The following is a 19,638-nucleotide window of genomic DNA, read 5'->3' as shown; positions in this document are numbered from 1 at the left end:
GGAAGAGGATTGCCAAGGAAGCCAGCGCCTACAAATGTATGCCACAGCAGCTGCCACTCGCCAAGAGAAGAACCTTCGGGGAAGGATGCCAATTCGGTCTCAGCACAAGAAGCGAAGAAGAAGGGAGTAAAGAATCATCTACAGAGACACAGCTCTCCAAGTCCAGGATCAAGTATGATAAGTATGATGACCACAGCCGGCACAAGACAACTGGCACTAAACTTGGTGTCTGCTTGAACCTACCACACACCTACATGCATGCATGCATACAGGGTGATGAATGGTGAGGCACAAATGCATGCACACACACATGCAAAAACATAACAAATTATATATACATACATTCACACACACACACACACACACACACACACACACACACATATAAATATGCACACACACTGGTAAGGATGTTACAGACAACAGCGTGGATATCTTGCTCCGACAGCAGCAAGCAGGCAGGCAGCAAGAGATTTATCTACATTCACTGCCTATCACCCGGGAGATGAATGAGGCCGATGTGCACCCTGTTCACCACATCCAGGATGGGAGCGAGGAAGCAGCAATGGCAAACACATCAGCACCAACTTACAGAAAGACCTATGTACTTGGGGGCCTCTGGCGAAACCTGCAGGCAGGAGGGGGTAAAGAGCAAGGAGGATGATCTTGCCCCAGAAACCCCTAGTCTTGTCTTATTCCTTTCCTTTTTGGAAGTTTTTTTCCTCTTCTTTTTCTGGGATGGATTGCTACTCACTTGGTCGTTGATGCTGTGGATCCAGGGAGGTGTTCAGTTGGCAGTGGGCACTGAGTCGACAGCTGGCGCTGGAAACGAGAAGGGGAAAAAGGAAGAGAACATCAGACGATGGTGGTGTTAAAATGCTGCCACAGCATATTTTACAACATACACAAGCTTTTTAAAAAAAAAATTTGGTTGGCTAAGCGGTATCAGGAAAGGAGCAGCGAGTGTCGCATTCACATGGGATATGCAAGTCCTATGGGAGTTATATCGAGCTCTGTTGTGAGGATTAACGAACTCAACATGTTTTGGGATTTTTTTCCATTAATGAGAGCGCTTTCACAGTTAATAAGGAATAATGATTTGGCTAATGAGCATTGAAAAATTAAGCCGAAGCGATGTTTGCTTTTCTAATTTATTGCCATGGCGCGATTGCATGGATGGATTACAAACACAACGACACAGCAAACAAGGGCAAATCGTCTGTCCGAGTGGGGTGAACTTAGAGACGGGTGCGGGCCACTGGTCTGCCAACTGCAGAGGGTTTGCGGAACGCCACCATCAGAGGAAATGTGTGGGAAAAGGTTATTGCAGACTGCCAAGCAGCGGCAGTTAATGTCTTCAACGGTTAATCATCTTTACAGAGGAATGAGCTTCTGCATATTTCATTTGCATCTCATTAGAGCGCATTAGCATGGGGCACTTGAAGCCTGCCCAGGAGGAGTGCAAGTTGGGGGGGGGTGAGGACGTGGTAATAAGCTCGCAGCACCACTGAGTCACACGCTGCAGAGCCACAGCCTTGATGAAAGATCGCTCATTTACTTGGGCTAGGATGTCTAGCTTTGAAAGCTTGAAAGTGGTGGTCCGACGACGAGAGCTACTCATTTCAGAGAAGGTTAAATGAGCGACGGGATGTGAAAGGAGCATACAAGAAGAATCTATGGTATTTTGGGAACGCTATGATCAAGAAGGCTTCGCCTCTGGTGAAGCCCTCGTCTTGCTTGCTTGCTTGTTTTGAATTCATCAAGGTAATTCCACTGAAAATGGTTGCCTACACGTGCCCTGCCCTGGTTTCTGGAGCGTGCATGCCTGTCCAGGCGCCTGCTGCCTTCCGGGTCTGCAGCCGGGCGGAAGGAGCGCGGCGGCGGGCGCTGCTGAGCGCGCGCTTGAGCTCGTGTTCTTCCTGAGCCGCTCGCGCCTCGGAAGTCCTCGCCTGCCCTAGAGAGGAGAGCGTTGGTCGGTGTTCAAGTGATTAATCAATTACACACGAGATCGGATCTCGCTGAGGGCAATGCAGGGAGAATTTGGTGGCTGGCATAGAGGAGGGAGGGAGTGCAGTGGTCCCCTTACACTTTAACACCCTAAGCGAGGTCTTTGTAATATTTGAATAAGGGAAGGAACTCGAGAAAACAGTGCCTGATTGCACAATGTCTGTAGCGCTTTAAGACGTGTGTTTTTGTACCGTTTAGCTTTGTCTTATGTTGTTTCTATCTCGAGGTGCTGTTAAGGGGTAATGAGGTGAGCTGTAATCTTGTGTAATGCATCGAGGCACTAAAGGAAAGTCTTACACATCCATCCTCGTGGCCAAACCCTCCCCCAGGTGCGTACAAAACCGAGTAGGTCCTGTGAAGTCAGCAAATGATTTAAAATCGAAATGCATATGAATTGCACATTCCTCAACATCCACCTTTGCAAATTGTAGTCTATGATATGAATATTCAAAGCGCGCTGTTCGCGTGATTGTACTGTATAGTTCGCGTGATTGTACTGTACAGTCCATGTAGCATGATCAGAGTGGAAGGGAGTCAAAATTATTAAGGGGGAGGGGGCAGACTTTTAATTCATGGTTTCTATTCTGAATTTTTCCATCCCATCTCCTTGGCGCCCTGACACATGCAGATGTCGCTGTTGTTCTTTCGAAGGCTATAATCATATGCAAAATATAACGAGCCCCAAGACCGTAATGAGCACGGCAGCACTGCTGAGAACTTCAGACAGGGGGCTGGAGCAACTCCAAAGGCAAGCTCAGATTCATGGTTATGCTTTTGCAGGACCAGAAGGGCAGGCTCGCTCTACTGTCTGAGCAGGCCGCTAATGTACGCACTTACACATCACATGAATTGGCACCCAGAGCCAATGGTAAGACTGCAGTCATCAAAGGTGCACTCCTCCAAAGACACATGCAACACCCAGACATGTTAGGAAGATTGTCCTAACTCTACGAGGGCAAATTTCCATTACATAATAAGTTGCATGTGCCATCACATTTAGGAACCCTACAGCATTCCACTTGCAACACAAGATAGGGAACAACCGTGGAGCATTAAAATATAGTAGGGAAGCAATAAACCTGGTGAACCTCTTCAAATACAAAAACAAAACCAAGTACAGTATACACTTTAAGTGAGGACGAGAGAGAAGGGTGCACTACATGGCCCCCAGGAGCAGCAAGAGTCTTTAGCATTCTGAGGGCACACTCAACAGCTGTACAGTCCATTTGCCTACTAGGTCCTTGTTGGATTGAGGCTGTATAAGGAAATTGACCAGTGCCATTGCCATTCACAGCAGACGACGATTGTGTGGTGTGTTATAACCTATCGTCGTAACAGGAGGAATAGGGATAGTCTGTGGCAGACAGAGCCGACGGGGGATACGTCAGTTCCTGGCAGTTCCAGCTTGAGTGTTGGTAAGGTGTAGAACAGGACAGGTCGGACGTTTATGGGCCCAAAATAAAAGTGTGAGTTGGTGAGGAGCTGTGCCTGAAGAAGCAAGGTGGCCAGTAAAAGAGGACTTCAGAATGCCAGAGTAGTTGGTGTCTATTTAGTTGTTTAGGATAGCAACTGGGTATAAGAGGTGGTTAAACGCAGAAAACTTTAGCAAACTGAAAAAGTTAAGAAGTATTTTTGAACATCAGAAATAGGCATTGGTCAGGTCTCAAATCATGGTTGTGGACTGTTAGGTGGGATTATCAATCATTTTAAAGGTGAATTTAAAAAAAGGGTTTGTTCAGAAGAAAGTGATCGAAATGGAAAACAAAATCTTAGAACAACCCAAACAGCATACCCAGTTGAAGGAGGTTGAGTTTCGAATAAGTTGTCACAAGACCCATGGAGGAAAGACCCAAGTGCCTCAAAGGGCCAATTTTTCACATAGAAGGTGGAAAATGCATTGTTAGTGGCGTTTAGCAGGAGTCGTATAGTACAACTAGTAATAACCAAGGAAAATCAGAGGGGGAATGAAAGTCGTTTTTGAGAAAGTATGTACTCAACTTAAACTAAGTATGGCCCTGATGATAGAGGATGCATCATAGTATTGGCAGTTTTCACCTGCTGTCGATAGCTGGGTATCCATGGGAGTTGGTTTTAGGCAGGCAGAAGGGCATCTGTAGTTTTAAAGTGGTAGGAGGCAGGGGTAATGGGTTTGTTCTGAGGTATATTAGTGCAAAGACGAATTGATAAGACAACCCTATGACTACTTTACACAAAGGCAGACATTGGGTGTTTTCTCACACTATATGCAGGAGAAGACAACAGTTTCAAAAGTTGTGAGCTGTGTAGCTTGATAACGCTTTGAGGAAGTAACAGTGGATGATCTTATTATCAGTTACTTAACACATCAACAGCTTTGCTTAGTTTGCAAATTGTTGCTGGAGAATTCTGAACTGTTTTAAATTGTATGCCAATTGTGTTAGCCTGTAAGTGCTTTGTCAGGGTTGCATGGAAGTACCAAGATTATCTATTGAACCTGGTGGATGGGTAATGAAGTGCCACCGCTTCCACCATACTTTGTCTCAGGTACAGGACTGGCATTTGCTAGTTAATTTCTAGGGTGATTTAAGGTGTTGTAGAGTATTTTAAATTACATGGATGCTTTGAAAAGAAATGCCAAAGGGCGAGGACATGTCTTGATACTTTGTAGACAAAGGGCCTGGCTCTCAAACATTTTTGTCCAAAAAAAGTATGTTTATGGTCAAAAATGCCTTATTTATACCAGTCAGCAATCCTATGGTTGTACATGGTTTTACTATTGCATAATCCTCATTCACTAGTGTGTATAATTACACAGTGGTAGACCTCTTGCAAGTTATGGGAAGTGGGCGAAACTAGGCATGGTTTAGCTTGTACGTTTGTGAATGCCTACACATTTGGAAGTTCTAGGACATTTACAAAATTCTAACACATCCCTTTCACCCCTTGGAAATGGTCGGAGTTTTACTCCAGCTAAGAGTGGATACAACTCTCCTGACATGATGGGGAAGAGGCACAGATTACATCCAAACTTGGAAGGGATGACTTAGAAACAATTTTGTCACGCAGAAAATGGTACTGGCACGGAGAAAAAAAGAATGAGAAAATGTGCATTTGCACATTGGGTTGCATTTCCCCATGGGTTAACTGCACAATTAAACACTGGGACTATGTCAGCCTGAGGAATACGTTACATTTTGCATACTATTCCGAGTAGTACGCATGGAATCCTGTGCCTGGCACAGCTTTACCGGCATACTACTGGGAATGTTTGTGAACTACAAAAAAAGTGCAAATGCACGTTCAAAAGGAGATGCAAACCTTCGCATGCACTTTTACACTTTTTTTGTGAACCTGACCGACAGCGTTTCAAAGAATCTTTGGTTCACAGTTCGTCAGGGAGAAATTGCTCAAGTGGATTATTCTCTAGAATATGGTGTGTGTGTGGTTGTACAGTACTGATGTGCCTTAACGCCTTAACCGGGGCGGTTTTTCTGCCGCGGTGCGGGCGTTCTGAAGAGTAGGCGGGGCTGCGTCGGCCGTTGGCCTACGGCAGCACTAGGGAGGTTGGCCGACGGCAGCACACAAGGAGTTAAAGCATGGGCGAAAGCAGGCCAATATTTTGTGATGAAGCTGGGTGATTCTGCTAGAACCCATTGTACTTTAAACATAGTGAAGTGTTGTTCAAACTATTAATCACTAAGCCAATGGCAGGTAGGACAGTTTTATTTATCAAATGTGTCTACACCAACAGAGGGGGGTTCTGCATAGAAGACCTGTAAAGGGAAGTAGGAAGAAGTCATGTGTTTTAGGAAGTCTGGACATGGAGTCCCTAAGAAATGACAGTTTTGTACATATATCACGGACGGCTAGGTTGAGGTATAACTACTAATAGAGTTCTAAAGTAACTTATCTTGGTCTGATGAAGTGTACCTAAATCTGTTGAGAATGCTGCTAATCACTCTGGTATTGAATGCAACTCGTCTGTAGTCACTGAATTAGAGGCAACACATTTTATAGACAACTCCGCATTTCCCTAATTGGTGTTAGCATTTTACATTTTACTCTACATTCCTTCATTATTTAATATCAGCTGGAGTGCTTTGGCCACTTCTGGCTTTTATTATGCGCACAGAGACAATAAAGATCTCCTCACCTTCAGACTGGAAAATATTTTGGGCACAAAACCACATGTACGGTAGTTCTCGGTTCTCATACCGGCTATAATCCTGATAAGTACTTAAACCATGCCACTGTAAACTAACATTTCTGTTGAATGCTATTATAAGTAACTTAATGAGAGGACCATCTCACAACAGACCATATACAGATGGCATAAAGCATATAGACATTTTACTGGTAAACAGTTTTGTCCGTTTACTTTCCCTTTTGGAACTGGTCAATCTAAATTTTAATTTCTCGGGTGTTGATGCCCATCTCTGTTTTGTCAATTTTCTATCCATTGTTGATTAGAGATTCTTTGATGCAAAGCTTCTTCAGTCCCCAAAACCCAGCCACAAAAGTTGCTTCATTGCAAGGTAGAGACTAGATACATCAATAGATATTGAAGTCAGCCAGTAGGTTTATTGTCAGCTGAACTGAGCCTTATAAAGGAAGTCACTGATAAGATCCCGAGAGTGTTAAGAGCCAGGTGCATGGTCGGTTTGAATGGTTTTAGTAATTGAAGGTATTCTTAGACCTTCTGAAACAAATATAGTATTAGGTGGGTTCTTGGAGGTTTTAAAATCCAGAGCACTGAGCCCAATGTATTAACATTTGGGATTAACCATGTAGGAGAGTTATTTACAAGATGTGCTTGATAAGTTCCCAGAAGCCCACGTTAAGTGGTGGAGCAAGAGGTGATTTATTTATTTGAGTGAAACTGAGTCAGTACCTGATCCCAATATACAGGAAGAATTGGGTCACTTTCCAAGTTAGTATTTAAAACACTGTATGTTCACCTCAAAGTGCTGAGAAGAGGGCAGGAGAGATGAAAAAGAGGGACCAAGTGAGACAGAAGAAAGAAGGTGGCATCATACAGCAATGAGGAAGGAACCTTGTGTATGGAGTGGTCTCCCCAAAAACACTAAAAGGCTAGTATCTCTGCAGACAGAGCAAACAGCATTGTAGGTAGCCTGCCTTATTAACCAAGATACCAGGATAATGGGGTGGATTCAGTCTCTCAGGCTCTTAGAACATGTAGTCCCTTGAATGAGAAGCTTACAAGGAGAGGGGAGGTCAATCAGCTGCTGGGAGCATCAACAAAGCCATTGATGTGTTCATGTTTTGGGAATGTTTGTCTAAGATGAAGGACGGAGCATGGCCAGGTTATGTTTGTTAAACCGCATTATCGTCCTTGGTTTGTTGCTGAGAAAAGTCATGCAGGATTCTAGTCAATTGTTTTAAGTACAAGGATGGTGTCGGAGGATGGCATTTCCAAGAGCAGAAAAAATATTTTGATGTCATACCTGTGTTGTACTACAAGTAGTGTTGAGTGTTCTTTTGTATTTTTGTACAGAGATGACCAACCATAAGTGCTTTATTGCAGAGACTGGGGCCACTGCTGCAAGCTGAAGTACAGAAAAAGTAGGGTTTTCTTGGAAAGACAGCATAGGACAAGCACCAAGCAAATGTATTACAAATATCTGTTGGCCAAAATGAGCATCTGCAATTGAGCTCATCTAGAAAATAAGCCTTGCAAAATTAAATTGAAGAGACCCATATTGTTCTCATTGAAATGCGGTTATAAAATAAAGCGAGATGCCCTTATGCTGGTGAAGAGGATATGTAATCAGGCAGGAGGTAAAAACCTCTCAATGTTATGTCCGTGCAGAATACACTACAAAATCCAGTGGGCAATTAGACTCGAGAGTAGTTTTCATGATGGACAAGTTAGCCTAAGAAGTAACAAGGGTCTCAAGAATGTTACAAAAAGTCCTGAGTGGTGAGGGTAATGTAAAATCTTACGCTGTATGTCACTATCAGATTATGTAAAAGTACATTAAGAGGAAAGCAGCATCTGCAGCTCCCTTGTGAATACTGTCTTGCAAGCTAGGATGCACGGGCCATTTAGCACAGCTGACTGTTACTGTCTTATAAACAATAAAAAAGGCTACAAGTTGCTCTCTTGAAGGCTTTGACTGAGTGTTAGAGAATTTCCCACTCACTTTAAGACAGTGTTGAGAATGGCCTGGAACATAAACGGCAAACTGTACTGTAAGGGCCAGCACCAGCTATTCATCTAGGTAGTAATGGATATGGATCTCTAGGAGGCCCGTGTTGACTCCTCACTCTACCTCTCTTGATGACTAGAAGCCCCTCACTAATAAGCAGCCCGCCATTGCTTGGTAGCTATCTTTGCCCGACAGAAGTCTTCATACATAGAGACAAGAGGACAGAACACAATGCAGACAATTGGCTGTATATGCATGCATATATAACTATGTCATCTCTTAGACCATGCTTCTCCAACAAGTAGCTCGTGAGCTACTGAGTGCTCTCCAGCTATCTATAAGTAGGTCTCCTGCCGCTGACTAAATCTGAAGCTTCTGCTTGATTGAATTAATATATGCAAACCAAAATTAAAATGTGTTTATTTGAGACAAAAATGTTTATATTTCCAGAACGCTTAAGGTGATAATTGGAAAAAAATGGTTGAGTGTCCCAATATTATAAACCGCTATTTGAGTGATAAATCAAGTGTCGACCAGACTTACTACTAACAGTACTATGTTGATGCTCAAGCATGACAGCTATGAGTGTTATGCTTTAGTATTACCTGGGTGAAGGCTTTCCAGATTGACCAAGCCTATTTTGCATTACTACTGGCAAGCCTCTGATCGATGCTTATAATCTTGCATAGGGTGGTCATTAAGGTAATCCTGTCCGATGTGGTAATGGTTCCAAAACAAAAAATAGTGTCTCACAACGATTTTATTGAACAAAAGTAGTTCTTAGCACAGAAAAGGTTGGAGTCCCCCGTCTTAGTCAAACTTGCATTTCTCCAGTACCCCTCACAAACAGAAATGTGAAAGGGGTTCCACCATTAAGTCGACTTAAAGGAGCATGGAGTCTCTCTTCTGAGCAGAGGTCAGAATTAACAAGCACAGGCAACTAGCTGAACCAGGAGACATACAGGTCTGGTTTCAATTAACTTTTCATGATGGAAAAGTAGCAGAACAGAATTTATTGCAAAGGGAATCTTCCCCAAGCAGCCCACAGTTGCCAGCCTCGGAGCTTCTCAATATTCCATATTAGCTCCAAGTAATAGAAGTCGTTTAGAATGGAAGAAACTGAAACATACCCCTTGTTTTATGAAATGCTCAGATCTTAACCTAATCTGCATACCTCAAGAAGCCTCCTAACGTTCTTGTGTTCAAACACAACCTAAAGGTGGTCTGAATGCTACTGAGCCCCCCCCCCCCTCAGCTTATAAATTACAGCCCCCCATTCTTAAAAACATATTCTGTCTTCCAGAAGGTGCTTAATGTGCAATATCAGAGCCAGGCTTGTGTAAGGTAACCAAATCCTCCACCTCCGTCAGCTTTCAGTGTTTACTGCCATCTGCAACTTCACACCCAAACCTACTTATTACAGTGCAAGCCATACAACATACAATCGTTCAAATAACCAACATTAGCAGTGCTTACATTTGTGCCAAAAATAGCATGTGGTGTGAAGGAAGAGAAACATGAGGAGAAACAGTGAAGACGGAAAAAGCCAGGATAGAAAACCTGCCAGACTTGGATAAAGAGACAGGGAATGTAGTGCGTGGAAGAAAGAGACCTGTGTTGGAATCAACCTTAGGCAGTCTTAGAATTCGGTAACCTCGTCTTTCGGCGGTGCTGGTGGTCAGCTCCAAGAAAAACTTTGAGCCACAGCCTTTATTTTTATTAATTTATTACAAATTAGGAACTGAAATTTAGAGATTGAGATCCTAGTGCCTACGCCTATATTCCATCACTTTTATGTACATAGTCTTATAAATGAGAACATAGTCGCAGAATACATAGAACATATGCCTTGAGCCCAAAATAGAAATTCTTCAAACAGGAATTTTACTGCTGTGTATTCAGCTGTTGTGAGCGAGGACAGGAATGCATATAACCAGGTGAACACCTGGTATACCAAAAGTGTGTTTAATTATGGATTATTACAGGGAGAGAACAAATCAAAACAAGCTTTGTTCTCACTTTAAAAACTCATTTTACATTCTGACACTAAACGGTCGACCTTGCAAGAAAGGATTGCAAAATCTACACGTGAACCCGAAAGGCAAAGAAGCAAATCTCACCGTTCAAATCCCTTTGTGTTGTAAAAAACATATGTTATGTTCCTTCTAGCATGGGTAAAGGGAAAAAAATGAAAAGCTTCAAATACATAAGTGGTAAGCAAAAAGCCAAATAAAGAGTTACAGCTCTAACTGATCAAAAAAGTAAATCAGTTAAGCATTTGTAAAAAAAAACTTTTAAAAAACACTGGCATTTTTAGTGTGACAGTGCAAAATAAAACAATAATTAAAATAAAGGACCACAAGGTCGGGGCCAAGGGAGGAGCATGGTTGGGGACAAGGGAGGAGCAGGGGTAAGGATGAAGAGGGGGAAGGAGGAAGGAGTAGGGTGTGTAGAGGGAAAATGCAGCACACAAGGGAGAGAGCAACATGAGGCAGATAGGAGAAATACACCAAGGAGTGAAAACCACTGAGCTTGGGGGCAGGGAAAAAAGGACACATGAGAATAGTGCAGAGCTCTGGATGGGTGGGAATTGGGGGTTGGTGGGGGGGAGGGGCACACGAGGAAGAGAGCTGAAATAATCATGCACTCGCATGGAGAGCTTGATCAAAAAGGATTTTCCTAAAAGTGAGCAGTGGGAGAACAAGTCAGCCAAATCAAGAGGATGGTAAAGAGGCTATGATTCAAGGGAGGGACAAAAACAAAGACATGGAGAGCCATGAAATAAGCAAGAAAATGAGAGTGACAGTCAATCAAAGGTAAGTAATGGGTAGGCAAAAGCTCACTCTTAGATCTGGGTAACACACAATCGGTCTTTTCCACCTTGTACAGACTGGGAAGCGGGAACTAGAAATGGCTGGAAGTGGAAGAAGTGCCAGAGAAATATAAAAAAATGCTAATGTTGCATTGGATTCAAAAGTGAAACAAGAGTATTTCAATATCAGGCAAAAAGCAAACAAGTGATTAGGAATGCCCACAATATGAATATTGTGGCATCCATCAAGAACTAATTACATATCCTAAGACAAAGGGCATTGAGAACTAAGTAGGTGGGAAGAAGTTACAAATGAAGGGACAAGTATAGGAGCAAAATAATTTACCCACTTGTTAAAAATCCAGAGAAGGGAATTTGCAGAAGGAAGAAGAACTACAAAGCGACCCACAGAAACTAGAACACTTGGCTGATGTACTTGGTGTGAGACAGTGAAAATCACTTGCAGAGTGTGTAACTATATAAAATATAGGTAAACAATTTGCATGAGACAGCTGGATAATAGTAAGAAACAAGGGTCTGAATGCAGAATTGGATAACAACGCTGAGCGGCCAATGTGATTTGGCAGTAGCTAAGGCATGTATAACAGGCTCTATTCAAATCAAGAAGTTAACATTTAAGTTTATATCGCATTTCGAACATTTTGTAGTGCATTATACTTCCACTTAAATCAATAGGACTTTTGAAATGCGTTCATCCCATTTTACAATTTTATTGTTTCCATTTCTATCTTTTTCCACTAGTGTCCACATCATCTGATTGAACCGCATGGTTTAAGTAAGGTACTGCCTAATTTGAGCTTGCCTCTAAACGTAGTCAGGGAAATTTCTGCCCTTCTTGAGATGTTCCAGCTACAACTGGCGAGATGGACTATGGCTGATGATGTCACACAAGTGTACAGCAGTAACAAAACCTCACCTGGTTATACCTTATGGTATGCATCCCATAACAATGGCAGTGTGTGCTACAGACACGGTAATAACATGGACTGTTCTCTGCATTTTCCACATTATCTAGCTAGTTTAAGGTCACCAGAAATTATACTGCCCCATGAGTTGGTCACCAAAAGCTCGCCTCTAGTTTGTTCAGGCATTGAATTAGTGACATTGCAATTGACTGCCATAACACTTAATTACCACCTTGTCCACCATTTTTCCATCTTAGAGCCAGGCCTCACGTTTGTTTCTATCCTCTCCTACTGATTTATCAATACTAAGCCAGATCTTGGGATCATCAGGCTACAAACGCCGCAGCTCCTCTATAATATCAGCATGAATACATGGAACAGTCTCAACCCAAGAACAGTGGCCCCACACTTGTCACTTTCTTCGGATCCGATTCATACAGGTCAACAACACTGCTTGATGCCCATCAAGTCCAATTTCACTGTACCACTTTATAGCCCATCCCAGAACTGTTCAACTTTGCTTTCATTGTTTCTATGTTGAACAAAACCCAATGTTTTACTCGACTAACAATGTATTATACTGGTTACCCAGATTATCTACCTAACCTCACTAGTATAGGCAAACAAAATTCGGTCTTAATTTATTTTACTGTGACTCAGTTAAGTTGGCACAAAGTTCTTCTGCAAAACCATGATTCCACTGAATCTGCAATCCATTGCATTAAAAATATGTGACTATTTTTTAGTCTATATGCAATTATTTTTCCTCACAGGCAGTTCCAGGTTTCCATTTGCATGTAATAGGACCAGGACTGCAGTTACATCATCTTCTGCAACGTTTACTGAACTTTTCATTTCCCAAAACAATGATTAGGAGAGCTCCCACAATCTCACTGAACTCCTTGAACATCATAAAGAGTGCATTCTGGTTGCATTTCCATTTCAATTGAACACATTAAAAAATATATATATTGTAGCTGCAAATCACTTTCAGTGGCACTTACCTTGCTGGTATCACTTGCTAGGGTAGGTGAGCTTACGCTCCTCACTATTAAACATCAAAACGTTGAAAAGGTAATGAGTACAATCTTTCTGCAGTGGGTCATCCACAATGGCAGAGGATGGAACACAGCGATGAACTATATTTCCTGGACTAAATCGGTCTATACTCTAACCCGTCTTTTCCATTTTAACGGAATCTATGTCAGCCTGGCTCGCCTGATCTCTTGTAAAAGTAAGTGAATTTAAACTAGACCACAGCTTGCATAGCAATGTCAGATATCATTAAAAAAATATTTGGAACCATCTTACAAGAACCATGAAGATAGGCCACTTTTGATGAAAATGTGTGCTTAGTTGAGCAGAAGATGGATAACAAATGAAGATAATGAGGAAAATGAAAATGATAATGTAGTTAGTTCTTTATTTTAAAAAAATTAGAAGTTGAATGTAAATACATGGATATCTGCTAGGTTTCCTATTTAAAGACTTGTGGCTCACTTACGTAGGACTCGGGGAAACTTGAAGGATGTAAATGCAGTATCAATAGGCACCAGGAACTCTCCACAATATTCAATGTTTTTTTTCCACTTTTACGTGACAAAATGCTTGAACGAGAAGGTGTGGGTCAAATAAATAGCCACACCAACATAGATAACACCGCAAAATGCTTTCAAATATTTCATCTTGGTGAGGGTGCACCTAAGCTATTCAATCTACTCCAAACAAGAACACTGAGAACCAAAATTAACTTCATGTGCAAAACAAGAAGCAGAACTTTTTGTTACTGCATTTGATTTATCCCTTTCAGACCTATCTCAACCAGCGCCATTTAACTGCAAATAAAAAACAAAGGATTATACTTACTTTGGCGTCAGATGGTGTAACCTCTGAAACACTGGGCTTCAGAACTATGAGTCGTCTGAATCACTGTAGCCATATCAGTTGCAGGAAATAAGACCTGCAACTGAAATGGCTGTCAAATCAGTTGGATATGCAGCCATATCAGTTGCAGGATATAAAACGTAAGTCTCTTTCTGTCAATTTGAGGAAATGTCGCTTGCTCGCAGTGACAGCTGAGAAAGGGTCCAAAGAACTACCGTTATAGACGGGGCCACTGGAATTATGCAATTCTACTGGCAAATCATTTTGCACATTACACGTATACTGCATTTACCAAACAATCCACACTCTGCTGCATAATTTTCAGATTCCAGGAAAACATTGAAAAATAATAAAAGATTCTAGCTCAAACTGATTCAAATTTGGTCATCAATAAAGGGATCAGTTTAGATACAATTGAGGATGGAGTCTCCAAACCGGTAAAGTCGCACAAATGACTCTGTTTATATATATTTCCCTGGCTTTCTTGTGCTATGTCCCAACCCAAAGTAAAAAATAAAGAAAGCATACAGTATCCAAAAGCAAACCAAACTTTGCTATGGGATTAGCCCAAATTAGGTTTCCAAGAAATTCAGCTGTGGACAAAAAGGTCCCAGGTCTTCAACAGCAGGAACTTCCCCTGAGCCGCGGTGTTTGTCCCCTGTTGCTATATTTCCAGAAATAGTTATTTTCCTTTACTGTGGGACAGGTTTGCCTACTTTTATGAATTTGGTCATCAGAGCGTCTAGAGGAAATGCTGGAAAATCCAGCTAGTAAAGGAGTGGTGTCCAGGCTGCTGCCATCGGTATTTATGCACGTTGCAGGCAAACAGGCAAGCACACAGGTTTTGTTTGTATAGGTCTTAGGGTGAGACACATTTGTTTTTCGAAGCTTTCACACTATACCTATAACCAAGCCCACACAACAATGTCAGACAAAACAGACTATTCAAGATGATTTTAGCACTTGAACAGGAACTAGTTTTCCACTCATCTCAGAGATTAGATTTTACTACACGGTCTATCTATTTTACTCCACAACATGTATAAATGCAGTAACACAATCAGAGCGACACGATCAACCATTGTCGCTGCTCATCACATTTGACACCAAAACACACTGGCAACACATATTATGTTCAACATCCACAACAATGCTAAATTAGATTAAGCATCCTATTCATCAGTCCTCTTAAGGCTGTACTGCAGCTACATGTGACCCAATAACCACAACCACTCAGTCTACATGGAGTACAACAAACAAATACAATACAGGTCACGTTACAAACCCAACCTTTCCAACTAAGCACAACCTATGGAGTAGCATGCTACCGTCCACAGAAAGTACAAAGTCAGGGGTGAAGTGCTGCATAAAGGCAACTGCAATACCACACTATACAATAACATACAATAACCCTAAATTCGGCATCAACTGTCAATTCCTCCCGGGTGCCCCTTGAAGTCGCAATAAAACCTGAAGAAACTTAGAAGAACCCACATAGCAGGCAAATATTTTTTGCACTGCAGACATCTTAACTGGTGATTGACAGCTTAAAGTTGTACCTGTGGATGGCAGGTTCTGACTTGCAAACAACCTTTGTTGTACATGTACAGAAGGCGAGAAGTTTGCATAAGTGCCCACAAGCAGAGGCTTCCTCTAAAACCAGGTTTCGGGCTCTTTTTTAGCATTAGAGAAACCCGTCTTCCTTTTCCGATATTGCCGAACCGCCCACCCTGGTGCTCAGTTCGGCCTGGGATTGTACCAGAGGCCTTTGCAGTGCACTTCTGTTTTCCCTTGATGTTTTAGACATGCAAAAGGTACATATAAAATCGAACCTCCTTTGCAGGCTGCATTCCCTCCAAGATTAAAATTTCTACTGAAAACGCAGCCTAAATCCTGACCACAGACCCTCTGTGCCTACTTTTTACTCTCAGCCCCCTCCAACCTTGGTAATGCATGTACAGGTTGGACCAGGACTCACTGTGCACTTTGTAAAGCATACATTGAACATAAATCTATTATAGTTTCTAAACATATGTTTTTCAATCTGTGCAAGGAATCCTAACCATGGTCCCTTACAGCTCCATGCACTGAAAAGGGTGGCGCGGGGCTTTTCATTCTCTCATTAAAGAGGTGAGGAATGGTGGTGGCGGCCAGTGGCAGGCGTGATGCTCTTTGTCCCATGTGAAGTGCCACCTTTTAGAAGAGGAAATTGGGAGCTTTTAAAAAACAGAACCGGGAGAAAGATTTTGCCCCAATGGCTTCTATTGAAGCAGAGACCCTTTGAGGAAGGAGACAGTAAAAATAAAGCAATTTTTGGCTTTAAAATCGAGTTTCCCATCTGGAATACTGGTATTTATGAGTGTGTTTGTGGTTGAACACTGCAGGGGAAGCAGGCTGGTGTGATTCATGTTTGTAGTGGAGCTGAGGTATGTCACACCTGTGCATTCATGCCCTAACATAGCTAAAATGACATCCCAGACAACAGGCCCTATGCGCTGCCCCAACTCCTCTCTGGTGCTTCCTGCACCCACAGAGCCAGAGTGCGTCCAGCATGGCATTTGCACCCAAGCATGGACGGATCTCCGGCAGCAGACAACACAACCACAGCCGAAGGCCCGAGTCTTTAATTAGGCTTCAAAAATATTCATGTTCATGAAAGAACTGACCTATCGTTTTGTTCAGAAAAATGTTCTCCATGACCCATCTTTCAAAGCAGGTCAAGTTGTGAGCAGTGTTCTGTCCAATTATTGCTGTTCAAGAGAACTGAGGCGCAGAGTTCAAAGAGTACGCTGCTGGCATGCCATAACCACGACCCCAGCCCCTAATATCTCAATGTTAAGCAGATGCACAACCTTAATGACTGACGGTACATGTGAACGGAACAAAGGGGGTAGCGTGTTATCCAGGCAAAGGTAATATCTGTTTCCAGGAAAGTGATACAAGCGAAGATGACCCCTGGAAGGTTAACATTTCTTACTGCAATCTTTCAGGACCACGGAGATAAAGCTAGTAATTAAAAAAAGAGAAGATCCGCATTTAAATTAGGTAACTAAAAATAAATAAAAAATCATACTCAACCCATAGCCACTTATGTAGCCCTGGTCCACGAATGGGCGGAATATCTCTGCGTAGGTAGGTTGTACGCTGTGGTGCAGGATGGGCTCTAACCTACATAGGTGCAGTTCACCTCCTGGTCCAGTGTGCACATGTACTACAGGGTCACAATCAGCATCTTGCAGTAACAGTCATAGTGTCCCCGTCCTGGTTCTTGGGTCCATGAAACCACTCTTCACACACGGGGGTTGGAATAATCATGCATACAACAACAGGCTGTGTGCTATACCGGGGAAGCGCATTTATATGCCCTTGTGACAAGAGATAACACATGATTCATAAACTCACACTGTAAACCTGAAGGCTTGAGAGAATGAGGTACAGAGTGTGTACAAATAAAGTAGCATTCCTTCTTTATTCCACAGTGGTCAGGAGCACAGCATGTACCCTCGGTAGAGTATACCCAGAAGTGCCCTATACCTATTTTGCAGTAGTACTAAAAAAATGTAATGCATCAACAAGTGTAAGGCCCACAGCAATGGCTAAGGGTCAGTCGCTTTCGGTCAACGTAGCAGCGCTTTGGAATAATCTTCCTCCATACCAAAAGACACCACATATAATTCAGTACAGTAGAATGTAGTCACTGGTGCAATATTCTTAGTCAAATTGCATTTATTCTCCACAAAAGTTCATTCATTTAAATTTTAAACAAGGAATTCATCATATTGTGATTGATATTCATTCAATGTAATTGTGAGTTCATTACATTGGAATAGTGCTCTCAGTGTAGAGTGGAAGGGGAGTGAGAAGGTTTGTTAGGGACTGGGTAAAGGTGGTGTGACATTGAAAACATCACAGTAAAATCAAATACGCCTTTACAATCAAGGTAGTATTAATGTTCCCAAAATACATCACACATAGGTAAGAAACATTCATTGCTTTAAATCCTATGGTGTGTCAGGTTGGCTTAGCCTACGTTTCGACCCCTTGTGTGCTGAAGGGTTAGTGTTGCCTCATGTTGGGGTCTTCATCAGGACAAGGTAGAGAGCCTATGGAACAAGGCGGAAGCTATTATATATAATCTGCGTGGTGAAATGGTTGTTTTTAAATATAGGAAATTGTAGGAGTTACCTACATGAAAGAAACGGTCAATGGATGTACCGTCGCGGTGTGGGCTAGGGCGCTGCTGACGATTCTGAAATATACAAAAATAAAAAGGATCCTCAAAGGAATGTTCTGGCTGGTCAGCCATCGAACCATATTTTGGGGGGGAAAGAGAGACACTTACTTGGGCATGAGTCCTCATGCAGCGGCATAGAACGTTGTGTCGTGTGGTAAATTCTGGGTGAGCGCCATGCTTCTCAGGCACCGTTCTAAAGGTAAATGGATTGCACCATGAGGGACTTATGAATACAACTGGGGGGCATACAGAAATTACACCCTCATTTTGTTCGTGAAGGGCCTGGTACATGCACTAAACGGTGTGCAGCTGATCATGCACGTGATCTAGCACAGTGATAAATCTTGGCAATCAATGATGTGGTAGGAACAAAAACGTGGCTTGATGCTGTATGACTGGTTGGTCTAGACTCGAGGCTCAAAATTGGTACATGGTGCGGTTGCATGCATTTAAGCGGTATGGGGAGAAACACTCTAAAGCTGTTCAAAAGGTGCATTGTGGGGGATCTCACAACTATCATGTGCATCCAATACATGTGGCTGAGGGCGGTTGGTCTAAATTGTGCCAGTCTAGTTGGCTGGTCTGGTGCCCGGTGGTCGATCAAAAACGGGCTCGAGGGATTGTGCGTGTCTCCTATTACCTTATTGCCCGGTGGTCGATCTAGGAGGGCTAGGGGCTCAAAGGGCTGTTCATGTCTCTAAATACCTGTTGGGCGTCTCTGTGCCACCGTCTGTGCAGCTTGAGTCCTCGATTACTCTGAGGCTCCTCGCGGTACCGCAGCTCGATACACGGTATCTAGGGGCTCGACACCCATCGGCCAATCATCTAGTCACTTCCTGGAGCACCGCGTCATCATGGGGCGGGTCCTCAAGGGAGTGTGTTAAAAGATGCCAGTAGAATCCTAGGGATCGTTTACTCAGGGAAAAGGGTATAGTGTGAGGAGGGGAGCGTGGATATTGTCAATGTAGGTGATGCTCCCTAATGGTTTGGTCTAGCTTGGGTTGAAGTCCCCGAATACCATGACAATTAATGTGCAACTTGCAGCACGCCAGGGATATCATATTTGTAGCGAAGCCAGTCGTTTGTGATTGGGTGGTTCTACCAATCTAGTTTTGTAGACATGTACACAAGTATAGCAGAGGTTAGTGAACATCACAATACCTGTGTATTGTATCGGATGCAGGATAATAATTTAAGGTATACACATGCATAACAGAGGTCAGTGGGCAACATAATGCCAGTGTATTACATTAACCATAGTAAGTAGACCCCATTGGATTCTCAAATGCCCTGACAATTGGTGTATTGACTTGCAGTATACATAAAGTCCACATTTGTAAAGCGCACAATCACCCGTAAGGGTCTCTAGGCGCTGGGGGCCGTCGGGAAGATTAAGCGAGCTATTGCCCAGAGTCACATGGTGCTGGGCTAACCTGCCGCCGGAGCCGGGGATCGAACCGTGGCCCCCAGATTCCAGCGTCAGTCGCCCTGGCCGCGGCGCCACACCTCGATATCATATCAATAATTATAGTAAACGCAGTCGTTCATGTTTCGGTGTTACTACCAATCTGGTTGTACATATTGTTCAATAACCAAGAGATATGTATACATATATAAATATATATA

The 19,638-nt window shown here is 42.7% G+C and overlaps 1 protein-coding gene across 8 annotated transcripts in view; it reads right to left on the bottom strand.

The window, feature by feature from the left end:
* The window catches only part of PMFBP1 (polyamine modulated factor 1 binding protein 1), a 2,317,386-nt gene that overhangs the window by 1,888,605 nt on the left and 409,143 nt on the right, over positions 1-19,638 (bottom strand). For 6 of the 8 annotated variants that reach the window (XM_078668626.1, XM_078668625.1, XM_078668628.1 and 3 more), the window contains one exon: positions 755-822. The exons of the other annotated variants lie outside the window; for them this stretch is intronic. In XM_078668626.1, coding sequence (XP_078524752.1) covers positions 755-822 — 68 coding nt within the window. The remainder of the gene's footprint in view (positions 1-754; positions 823-19,638) is intronic. 8 annotated transcript variants of the gene reach the window in all.

The sequence above is a fragment of the Lissotriton helveticus genome, chromosome 12 (assembly GCF_964261635.1).
Source record: "Lissotriton helveticus chromosome 12, aLisHel1.1, whole genome shotgun sequence".
In the NCBI taxonomy this organism is placed as follows: domain Eukaryota; kingdom Metazoa; phylum Chordata; class Amphibia; order Caudata; family Salamandridae; genus Lissotriton; species Lissotriton helveticus.
The sequence above is the reverse complement of the archived record's forward strand: the minus strand, read 5'-3'. Positions and strand labels throughout refer to the sequence as shown.